Source organism: Struthio camelus, chromosome 12, assembly GCF_040807025.1.
Source record: "Struthio camelus isolate bStrCam1 chromosome 12, bStrCam1.hap1, whole genome shotgun sequence".
Lineage (NCBI taxonomy): Eukaryota > Metazoa > Chordata > Aves > Struthioniformes > Struthionidae > Struthio > Struthio camelus.
Window position 1 is genome coordinate 21,559,126 of NC_090953.1, and position 12,178 is coordinate 21,571,303.

General features: G+C 40.3%; 1 protein-coding gene across 4 annotated transcripts in view; it reads right to left on the reverse strand.

Moving 5' to 3' along the window:
- The window catches only part of ACSBG1 (acyl-CoA synthetase bubblegum family member 1), a 45,269-nt gene that overhangs the window by 1,512 nt on the left and 31,579 nt on the right, over positions 1–12,178 (reverse strand). For all 4 annotated transcript variants that reach the window (XM_009681531.2, XM_068958093.1, XM_068958094.1 and 1 more), the window contains 7 exons: positions 10,987–11,136; positions 8,439–8,615; positions 7,514–7,695; positions 6,077–6,310; positions 5,289–5,506; positions 1,558–1,697; positions 262–508 (listed from right to left, as the gene is read on the reverse strand). In XM_009681531.2, coding sequence (XP_009679826.1) covers positions 262–508; positions 1,558–1,697; positions 5,289–5,506; positions 6,077–6,310; positions 7,514–7,695; positions 8,439–8,615; positions 10,987–11,136 — 1,348 coding nt within the window. The remainder of the gene's footprint in view (positions 1–261; positions 509–1,557; positions 1,698–5,288; positions 5,507–6,076; positions 6,311–7,513; positions 7,696–8,438; positions 8,616–10,986; positions 11,137–12,178) is intronic.

The following is a 12,178-nucleotide window of genomic DNA, read 5'->3' on the forward strand; positions in this document are numbered from 1 at the left end:
AAAGTTATCAATCCTGTAATGCATAAAGAATTAACCAAATTGATTATTTAATTGCTCAATGCAATCTGAAATTTAACTATAGCTTGTGCTCATGTGGATGAGCACAGATTTTACTTCTATACACGTACAGAAAGTTCCAGTTTCTGTAGTCAGTAACACATATTGCATAACTTTTTTCCTTTCACGCTGGTGGCTGTACTCCCAGTGTTGTTTAGATCAACACTGTGTGTGTATACCTCAGTATAAATTAGCAAATCTTACCTAGTTCTCCTCCAGAAATAGAAAAATCTCGGGGCAGGACTATCCATTTTTGAATACAATGAACTTTATTAGTAGCACTCAGGTTGACTTTGTTGATTCCCTCCTGAATGGCCTGGTAGATAGCCCGGTCTCTTGTAGCTACAATCTCGGATACTGTAGTGGCTTTGCTGCCAGTCTTCTGGCAGAAGTCTCTAGCTTGCTCAGTAAGGATGTCAGTAGGATCAGATGTATCTGGATCCAGGACACACTAAAATATGAAATGAACCGTATAATCAAATGCTCAGTCTCGCACAGTATTAAAAGTTTCCCTGATTAGGTCTTCCCTGATTAGTGAGAATCAAGAAGGCTCAGCATCAGCATCCAAATATAGTGTAAACCTTGAAAAGCAGAAACAGCTACTCATGATAGCACTCTGTTTTCTTTCCACCTGGCTACCTAATGTAAATATTTTGGTTTATATGCAGTTGATGCGAACACATTTAAAACATGTCAATGAATTAGGCTATAAAGTCTTTTTATAGACCTTGAACTTCTACTGTATTCTCAAATTATTCCCTAGCTATAGGGGCATATTTAGCACAATATTCAATTGGATTACCATGGTATAATGAAAACAGCTTGAGACAGAAGCATTTTTAAAGTTAGACTTGTCAAATTAATATTTCTATTGCACGTGTAGAAAGGGAGGTACTCGTCATAGAGGTAAACAACTTTTAACTTGGGAAAAACTGAAGGGTTTTTCACTGTATAGGTACACACAGCTCTTTTCACTGCTATAAGTGCAAATGTTTCAGAAAAAATGATTTCACAATTGAAATGCACACCACAGCAAAGCTATTATCTTGTTCTACGGCCCTCCTCCTAGTGCTACACAGAAAGAACAAATTGTAGGAAAACATTTCCGTTGGATAGCCTGTTCTGTGTAAATGATCTTTCTTTTTCACTCCAGTAGAAACATTTATTGGCTCTTCCTGTCTGTAGTGGTCACGGCTTCTGTTATGCTCTGTCATAGAGACTTGTCATTGTTCCAAAATTCTTAATAAAAATTCACATTTAAATAAAAAGTAGGTCTTGTTACATGTATAGGAGAAAGTGCAATAATGATTAGATGTTTAGCAGCACTTCTAACCATGTGAAGGTTAGACGACCATGGGTTTTAGTTTCTATACAGGTTTTTTCTCTAACTCATGTCCTCCTATCCACTTTTCAATCTTTTTACTAACAGTTCAAAATCCTTCTGGTTTTGCTAGAAGCAGGTGTATAATTCTGTTGAAATCAACATTAAAACTGGTGTACCTTTAGGGTCAGCAACATTGACAAAAACTTCTTTTTATCTCCAATCACCATGGCATTACTAACAATTGGAAGCTCTTTTTTGACAGCATCTTCAATTGGAATTGGAGGCACATTTTCACCTCCAGCTGTAATAATCAAATCTAGGCATAAAAAAAGGCTATTAGTTCATTCAAATAAATTCTGAACAACAAGTTAATGCCTGGATGGATCCACTTTCCTTATTCTGATATGCAGAAATTGGTAGCTTTCACAGGGAACAAAGCCTATTCAGTTATTAAAAAGATTATCTTAAAAATAACAAACAACGTTTCTTGAGTACGTGCACTCCCGATGTGTAACACATTTGCTCCCATGTGTACACAATGCAAATTCCATTATAACAAGCTCCAGATAATTTTTACATAGTCCAGTAGCAATGTAGTTACGTCTCAAGGCACCGTTATATAATCTGGATGTTTCCTGTGAGTACTCCTCTTCCAAATTAGCTTAAGATTCACCCTCTACTTTGGTGTTGCTAACTCACCCAAAAGCAAGTTCATGGTTACCATGATTAATTCCTAAAGCCACCAAGAGGGGTCAGACAGACACAAGTCACTACTGCAGGAAGGCTTCACACAGGCAGCATGGAAAGAGGGGACAGAGGAGTTTGAGGAAGGAGAAATCACCATTTAAGAGAGGAAGTCTGGAAGCAAGGGGGAGTGGCTCCTGCCCTATTTTTGACACGAGCAGAGTACAATGACCAACTAGATCCTTAATATTGTCAAGGCTTTTAAACAAGGGTAGTGATACCTTATTCTATCAATAAAGGAACGTGCAAGTTAATTTGAATGCATACCTTGTGAAGTAGAATACATAAATTCATTGAAATTATGGCACATTTTAATATTGCCCTCTAAGTAAATTTTAACTGTTTCCTTTCACTAAATTAGCGACTTCTCGCTGTCCCCAAATAATGGTCTTTGCAGCATTTCAATAAGTAACATGCTTCAAAAAACAATGTAGACAAATGGTATGCCAGATCTTTGTGTGATAATGGCGCCAATTTCATACACTAAGGATCAGGTTGGTACCTGATCTCCTTTCAGTGATGAACTCAAAGAAATCAAGAGGCAATCAAGGCAATATAGCACCTCTTCAGCACTCATGTTTGGGCCCTACCGTCTCTATTGCTCCATAGCAGCTATGAAGAGATACAACAACCAACCTATACTCAACCTTCTGGTATGAAATAGGCATCGATCTCACATCTATAAGCTAGATGGTCTCCCTGGTCAATACCTTGCACACACTGAGAAAGCATGGGTTGTTTTTCCAGAATGAGACTTATGTCAAACCATAGATATACAGCAAAGTCAGGTGTGTATCTAAACTTTTAAGAGGTCTGTTTTTCCCTTTAGTTTCCCCTCTTTTTGTCTTAATCCAGCCAGGTCTTTCACCAAGCTCTACCACACTTTGTTTTTCTTTGTCTGAAATGTCAGCTTTTTCCCAGCTGACCAAGACCTGTGTACTGCTGTAACAACTTTTTCCATACCTGTACAAATATTCCCTGCAGGGATTTCTCTAGCTACACCTTTGTGCTTTGCAGCTTTTCTGAATCTCAGGTACCAAAGAGCAACTTCTGTTGTTGCATGCTTAATACAATGAGTCCTAGAATTCATAAGACTCAAAGAATCAACGAAATAAGTCCTGTTTCAGTCCCTAGAAGAGCTTTTTTTTTTTACCATCTTCTATTACATTTTGTATTTGGATTTAAAACTTGAATGAAACTGGACTGATTGTTATTTTATCCTAGATGGTTTACCTATCCTGTAATTTAGAGTAATTCTTATTAGTTCAGCAGTCAGTGAAGATGTGAGTACAACACAAATGCTATGACACAATGAGGCTAGGAGTTGCCAACCACCACGCTAAAGAAAAATGAATCAGACAAGAAAGCGAATTAAAACCAAGAGAGCTGTATCTGATGCAGGCTATTAATAGCATCTACTGAAGTCCTAATCCCTGACAGAACATTACGCTATCCTATGACAAATTCACTCATCCGTGTTCTCTCTCTAGTGATTCATCACATATTCTAAGATGATAGTTACTCAGTTTTTAAATCTTCTTGAGTAACATCTCAGCTGCAATGAATCTCACTCTGTGAATACGTATCTTGAAAAAGAGCTTCCAAGTAAACAAGTGACCAGTCTTCTTTGGGTGAAACTTTCAGAATCACAGAATGGTTGAGGTTGGAAGGCACCTCTGGAGATCATCTAGTCCAACCTCCCTGCTCAAGCAGGGTCACCTAGAGCACGTTGCCCAGGATCGTGTCCAGACAGGTTTTGAATATCTCCAAGGATGGAAAGTCCACCACGTCTCTGGGCAACCTGCTCCAGTGCCCAGTCACCCTCAAAGTTAAGAAGTTTTCCCTTATGTTCAGACAGAACTTCCTGTGTTTCCGTTTGTGTCTGTTGCCTCTCATCCTATCACTGGGCACCACGGAAAGATTCTGGCCCCATCCTCTTGACACCCTCCCTTCAAGTAGTTATACACATTGATCAGATCCCCCCCCCCCCTCAGTCTTCTCTTCTCCAGGCTGAGCAGTCTCAGCTCTCTCAGCCTTTCCTCATTTGAGAGATGCTCCAGTCCCTTAATCATCTTTGTAGCCCTTCACTGGACTCTCTCCAGTACCTCCATTTCTCTCTTGTACTGGGGAGCCCAGCACTGGGACACAGTACTCCAGGTAAGGCGTCATCAGAGTTGAGTTAGAGAGGGAGGATCATCACCTCCCTTGACCTGCTGGCAACGTGCTTCCGAATGCACCCCAGGATACCATTGGCCTTCTTGGCCACAAGGCATGTTGCTGGCTCATGCTCAACTTGTTGTTCACCAGGACACCCAGTTTCTTCTCCACAGAGCTGCTTTCCAGCAGGTCAGCCCCCAGCCTGTACTGAGGCACTAGGTTCTTCCTCCCTAGGTGCAGGACCCTGCACTTGCCTTTAGTGAACCTCATGAGGTTCTCCTCTGCCCATCTCTCCAGGTGGTCGAGGTCCCTCTGAACGGCAGCAACGGCCCTCTGGGGTATCAGCTGCTCCTCCCAGTTTTGTATCATTATCAAACTTGCGAAGGGTGCCTTCTCAGCACTGACCCCTGGGGGACACTGCTAGCTACAGGCCTCCAAACTTTTGAGTTACATACTGTAAAAATACCCAACTCTATTGCTTTAGCTTTAACTTTCCCTTCTGCTCTCAAATTTCAGTACTAGTCTCTGCAAACACATCACCTAAAGGCATCAAATGAACCTACCTCTGACCTATAGGAACAACTTTTATAAAACAGAAGGATTGTCTCTCATTAATATCTAAACATTCTAACGTGTAATTAAGATAACCTAGCAAGATTCAAAGGGACACTGGACAGCTTTATGGATTATTGAAATTTCAGAAGGCACATCAATCCTGTATTATGTTATACTACTAATTATTATTAAAAATGAATAAAAGTCTGGAGGGGAGATGAAAAGCCTCACTGTAGGAACTAAATCAACTCTACCTATTAGAGACGAGAGGGAAACCCTTCCTGAAAACAGGTCATGCCATAGTTTCCTCATAGGAAAGTTATTTTACTTTCCTATTAGTTAAATGCTGCTGGCATTAGAGGAAAGACACTTAATTAGATGGGCCATATCTGACAAATAACTAAGCAGTACTGAACAGTTACCATAAACACAGAGTAAGATTGCTTAATACCTTTAATTCTTCCAGTGACATAGAGGAAGCCGTCCTTGTCTAGTTTTCCTAAATCTCCAGAATGCAACCACCCATCTTCATCAAAAGCTTCTTTTGTTTTGCCTTCCATATTTAAATAACCCATGAAAACAGTCCTCCCCCAGAAACAGATTTCTCCATTGCCTTCTGTATCTTCATTCACCAGTTTTACTTTGCAGCCAGCTACTGGTTTACCACAGCTATGAGGGAACAGGGGAAAAACACAAAGAGCACAGAAAGATCAAACATAATACTCATAGGAAGTCTAAAATAACCAATCTCTGATTCCACCAAAATATAAGTGACTGTAAATAACACCCTGCTGTAACTGTTTCAAAGCTATGGAATATTACTTTACTAAGGGCAGATATGTTAAGATTCTCTGGGCACTTTTTGGCTGTCTCTCTTGCTCTGTGCTTCCTGGGTTCGTTCTTCCTCTTTATCCTGAGATATAAAAATACTTTTGTATTTGTTTGAGGTCTCGCATTCGAAAGTCATCCTACCCTGGGCCAGGGCTCGGATATATGACAGATTTAGTGAGTGCGCTCTGCATATAGCACTGTAGACCTGTTTGAGCGCTCTTAACTTGGCTTGGCATGCTATGGGGGCAACGTGTGTGTCTGATCTGAAGGTTATTTTGCTTCCCAAAGTCACAACAGAACAGCAAGGCACTGAGAGAAAATAACACAAGTAGCAAAACCTTTACTGAACTCCATAAATGCTCTTCTCCATCGATATGAAACATTCTGTGTAAAAAAACGTAAAATTACCTGTGCTGCCTGTAAACATATGGCCCAGATAAGCAGTGTGGGCCTGTGGTCTCACTCATCCCATAGGCCTCATACAAGGTGATGTTCAGACCCAAGAAGAAATTCAGTGTTTCTGCATTGAGAGGAGCAGCACCACAAAAGTGCTTCTGACAGCAAGAAAAACCCAGCGCATTGCGGATTTTTGCAAGCACCAAGTAGTCTGCTAACCTTGTCCAAAACAGCTTTAAATCATTGCTGAGTACAAAAGGAAGAGAGAATAAGTCAGAGTAACATACAAAATTTCCAAAATAAAATCAGATACAAATTTCTTTTAGAGATATATTTGCCAGTTGTTTTTGGGTGTTGACGTAAGTTACATCAATAGGAACAGGTAATATATTTCTCTTCTGTTCATTTATTCAATGTCTTTCCACGATGGCTAACAAACTCCAAACACTTGAGTTATCCAAATGTTGCAAATTCAGAAAAAAAATCTATAAAAATGTATTGTGTAAGACACAGCTTTTGTATTCCTGATTCTTTATCAGTTAAACGTGTCTCTTTGAGAACAAACACCACTAAAGCTTGAGATTTGCAAGACCTATCTGAGAAGCTGAAAGGTCAGACAAGCAAACCAATACCAGTGCATGATATCTTTTGAAATCCCTTTTTCACTAAGTAATTTCACACTTCAGTGTGTCATATGTTAAGAACTCTTTACCAGGAATAAACTGTGAATTAAGCTAGTATTTGAATTTACACAATATTCAGGTCATCTTAATTTCCACATCTCGACATCCTTATGGAGAAAAACACCTGTGTTATTCAAAATAGAGATAACATATTTAGAGCGCAGAGAATTCAGGGGTGGGTCAATGGGTTTCTGTGCGAAGACAAGATGTTCTTTCTCCCTAGGTGCAGACTACAAATTACTGTGAGCCAGTCTATGTCTGGGCTGCCCCCCAAAATGAAAAATTTCCCTCCCTCATACATCTCCTCCAAATTTATGTCCTGTTCTCATATCAGTAACTTGCACTTGCATGGCCACAGGCAAGATGGATGGGGCAGCTCTCCCGCTAAAACTGAACAGTTCAATTCACACAAGACAGAGTGTGTGCGTGCGTGCGTGCGTGTGTGTGTGTGTGTGTGTGAGAGAGAGAGAGAGAGAGAGAGAGAGAGAGAGAGAGAGAGAGAGAGAGAGAGAGAGAGAGAGAAGAGAGAGAGAGAAGGATTGATTCTCTCAGGGAGGGTTTAGAGGGATCTTTCATAGTCACCTAGGTTTAAGATCAGCTTAACGTGTTTGATAACTACACACTCCCTCTTCCATTGTATTTGCTGTGTTGCCAGGCCAAATTTTACCCATTTATATTAGAGAGTCTTTCTCTGAGGTTAGAGAGCTTATTACAAGTATACAGCTACTTTCAGCATGATGGAGATCTTGTTCATTATAATACACACCTGCTCGAGCAGTTCAGGTTTCTCTCTAAGCTAACTGACATAGCCCATGAAAGCATTTTCTTCTTCATAAATCCTGACTGAGCAGAAGCATCCTTTAATTTCTCCATGATTTTCTCCCATACTCGTGGAACTCCCATATGAGACGTTGGTTGCACTTCTTTTAGTGTGTTGATCAAGCTGCCCTGTTAAAATCATATCAAATCATATCAAAATATTGCAAAAGGTCCAAGCTGGTGTTAGAGGTTTGACGATGTAGCTTGCATCTTGCAGTACTTGTATGTAGAACATCAATAAGCATGCGGGATATAAATAAGGTCGGCTGAACTAGATACCTATTTCAGTCAGATAGATGCACTAACGTGCTAGCTCGGGGGAGTAGAGGAGTATGCATATGAAAAGAAAAAAAACACAGGGTGGTTTAGTTCCTTCTGCCTCCCTGTCTCCAAAACCTGCTTATACATCTGTTGCATTAGAGGCATTCTTTTCTGCCTTAATAGAAGTAGATCTGGATGTGGACTATATATTTCACATCTACATTCGGAATATTGTGAATATAAATGCTGAGGTTTAATTATGGAAAATATGGAACTGAGATCCACTCAGGCACTGTTGTGAAAGTCATTTTTCAGCTTTATGAGGAGGCAGGTAAGAGACCAGGTTCCAGGCACTCTCTTTTAATAGCAGTTTAGAGACTATGACTGTAGAAGAGGGACCAGCTTTCTAAGCGTAGTTCCAAAAACAGAAGCAAATGAAATCTAGAGAAGTGGAGCATGTACCTAATGGGATTTACTTTTCCATAATTCTTACAATAATAGAATTTCAACCTTCATCTTCCGCACCTCTTTAAAGATTATAATCTATCCTTAGGACATTTTCTAAGAGGAAAAAAGTGCAAGCTTAATTAGGTGCAGTGTGTGACAGATACCTTCAAAGCATCTGGCTCGGCAAAGTAAACTTGCTCTCCCCACTTGATTCCTGTCCACAGGTCATATATCTGTGCAGCTATGTGGCTGAGTGGGAGATAACTGACTATAGACTCCTGTTGGACCTCTGCAGGTTGCATATCTCCTGCTCTGCTGCAATGTGCTGACGTCCAGGTTATCTATTTAAATAAAGAATAAAATATGTTAGACGTTTTTCCCTTTTAACACAAACTAAGCATCCAGACCTGCTATGGCAATGTAATTATGAAGATCTGTGCTCACAGACATTGCTGAAGACATCACAAGTGTTGACAACACTCCAGGCTGCTATTCCTCTAGTGCCACTTACTCAAAAGAGATGAACTGATCTCACAGCAACAGAGATCTACAGATAATATAAGGAAATGCAGTCTTTCCTCTGTCTGACTGGCCTATGAACACTACAAACTCCGCACTACCTAGCGCCCCATAAAACTGCCAAAGGCACTGACAAAGGCAACACTTAATCTAGCAGAGCAGTCATGGGCTAGACGGACAAGGAAAAGATCGATCAGCCTCTTCTTTTGCAGCTCTCCTACTGTGCATGATTTCTATCAAGCTGACAGTTTTCACCAGCACTATGTTTACTTAAAGAAACCAAAAGCAAACAAAAAACCCCTCTGCGATCAGTGAGCTCACAGGAGAGTTTAGTATCAGCAGCAAGCTCATTTTCTTGTACTGACCATCACATGACTGAGCACTAATGATGAAGATCAGCAGCTGTATCCTGCTCTTCTGAAAACCACTGGGAGATTCACGATGGTGGTTCACGAGCAGCAAATGGAGCTCTCCCTCCATGAGAGGAACTCCACACGTGAATAATGCTAAAAAACATTTGCTGTTTGACTCTAGCGGAATTGAATGATGTCTCCTTCGAGGTTTAATTCTGTAATGCCCTTTTCCTACTACGTATTTATTGGTTTATCCCAGAAAATGCTGTTGAAGGACGCTAAATACGCATATCTTCATTATCAGAATGTAATATATGGAGGACTCATGTAGATATGTGATCATATGAGAAAAAAATGTACGCGCACAGAGAAAAAGGAAACATGGGTCTTTCCTGGAGCAGTCTATGATCTAAACTGAGTAGGACAGAACACAGAAAGGCTATTTATTATTCAAGATGCAGGGAGAGGATACAAACAGTGTGTAATGCCTGCTGTTACAGTATGTTATGCTTTCTGCCAGTTCCCTTTCTTTGTAGTCATTTAGACGGTTAATAGGAGAATATGTTTAGCCTAAGGAAACACAGATTTTCCGAGGAGGATTTTAAGGAGCAGACTGCTGTCAGGAAAGGCCACTCCACGTTTAGGTGGCAGCACGGGAGAAGCACCTATGGGAGAGCGAAACACAGCAGGCAGAAGGGAATGTCTGAAACGTGGCTGGATCGATTGCTTAGCCTCCAAAACCTCGCAGCACACGGGCAGGTTCACAGCAGATCGGAGTGGGTGCATCTATGACTGACTCAGCACTGGTTTTGTACGTGGACAGAGGGAAACATCTTTTGACTAAAGAAGGCAGAAGCACAGTTACAGGCAAGGCATGTTTTCCACTGTTGCTCAACATAAAAATAGCCTGTTTGTGATCAGTAGCCAGGAATAGTTTGGCAGCTAACATGGAAATGACACCAGACTCCTTTGAGATGGAAGAGCATAGGATTTGCAATGTCAGATCAGCCTTTCTGTCTATCAAGTCCACTATGTCCTGTTTCCAGATACCACTGTGCTCAGCCCTACATTTGGGTAAATTGCTCATCACAGTGTGCATGTCAGTAATAGTTCCTGCATTCTTTTAAGAGAGGCCGAAACCTAAGGCCAGCCCTTTCACAGATTCTCCAAATGTTCAGAAAGGCTCCCTATCACTTCCCACTCCTGCTCAGCCACTTCAAAAAATCAACTACTTTTGTTAGCAGACCTCCACGGGAAGTCTAGTTTCCAGCTGTCTTTGCCTTTCTCTGTCAATGGGAAGTTTTCTGCTCACAGCAATACAGGTTGGGCTATTGTGTTAGGACTATGAGATGCACGCAAGTTTTATTATCCTTCGGTGACACAGGTAGAAACCAAAGCCTGGGGATATAATAATACTAAAGTTACATGGTCAGTTTTAGTAGAATTCGCAAAAGCTGTCAGTATCAGTCTGTTTCGATTGTAGCTGGCCGATGCACATGATTTTATCTTTTGTTTGCTCGTTTTTAAGATTACCTAACGCAGCCACCTATGGCAGTTTACAGATTTTTATGTATTACTTCTCACAAGCAAGCCAGTGAATCAAAAAAACATATTCATAACATAAATTATATTCAACCTTGTGAAGTGCTACTTGGAATGCAGCTTCACGTTATCAGAAATAGTTCACTGCATTTTGAAAATTTCTTTTGTTTTTACAATATGACTAGCGTACCACAAAGTATTTCAAGGCTCTAGGATGTAACAGTCATCTCAAAACAGAGCAATAAATATCCTCATGCTTCACTATTTTTATTCTAAAGGGAGAATGTCAAGTACATACGTTGTCATGACTCAGCATGGCTCCTTTTGGCTTCCCAGTTGTTCCAGATGTGTATATTAGCACACAGCATTGATTTGGCTTTTGAGAGTTAATAATGTCATCCAAAGTAGCATCAGTTATGTCATCTCCCAACTCCAGAAATTCTTCCATCTGTCACATGTAACAGAAAACACAAGATACCGGATGACTCCTTACAACTGGGAAAGATACAGTACCCTATTGGTCTAGAAAATAGTAGGAAAGCTAAGTAGGGCCTTGCTCTGAAAACATTTCCAAGACAAGTTGCCCACGCAGGTCAACAGCCTGTGTAAGGAATAAGATAAGCCTAATGTAGAATTTTATGTGCAGGTCACTCTGTATGAACTGCAAATTGAATATGTAAAATTATGCTGCTATGAGTCTTTTTGGTGTCTATGAAGCAAACGGTAATACTATTCCTTATCCAAGGTGAATACTATGGACAAGTTACACAAGCTAAAATTCTGTTCCTATCTCACATTGTCAAGATGATTTTGATCCTTATTTAGAGGACTATGGATCTACACTTTTTAAATAAAAAAAGAATATGCTTGTGACACTTCACATTAAATTTCTTGTCCACTATATATATAAAGGGTTTGCATAAAAGCTTCTGTGCAAAAGCATTATCATCTAGACATGCCCAAATTCTCTGCTGTTTAATAGCAAACGGAATGTATGATGCTGGTCACTACTTCCATTCAAATTTGCCTCACTCTGGAATGAGCTAAACCTTTTACGATGCCGGCCTTTTGTGCAGCACGATCTGGTCCCAGAAGAATGCTGAGTCCGATCCACTATGTTTTATTAGTTACTCTCAGAGACATCTATTGCATGCACCTGGTGTGGTGCTAAATATGCCATTAAATCCCATTGATTTCACTGTTAATTGAAGGTAGGGTATAATTTTTTTTAATGAAAGAAAGTCAATAGCCATAGAGTCAGTATCCCAACTGAAATCAGATGATTCACACTGTGCTACGGAACTGTGCTATCTAAGAGCAGTAACAAGAGGCAGCATTACCATTTTCTACCATTTTTTGGAGGTATATCTAAGACCACAGAGTAGTAAAGAGGCATGATGCAAAGGACAGCAGAGGTAAAAGGAGAGCCTGTGGCTGAGGGGGAATTCATTCAGGGAGACCTATTTTTGTCATTGCCAGTATGCTTAGCC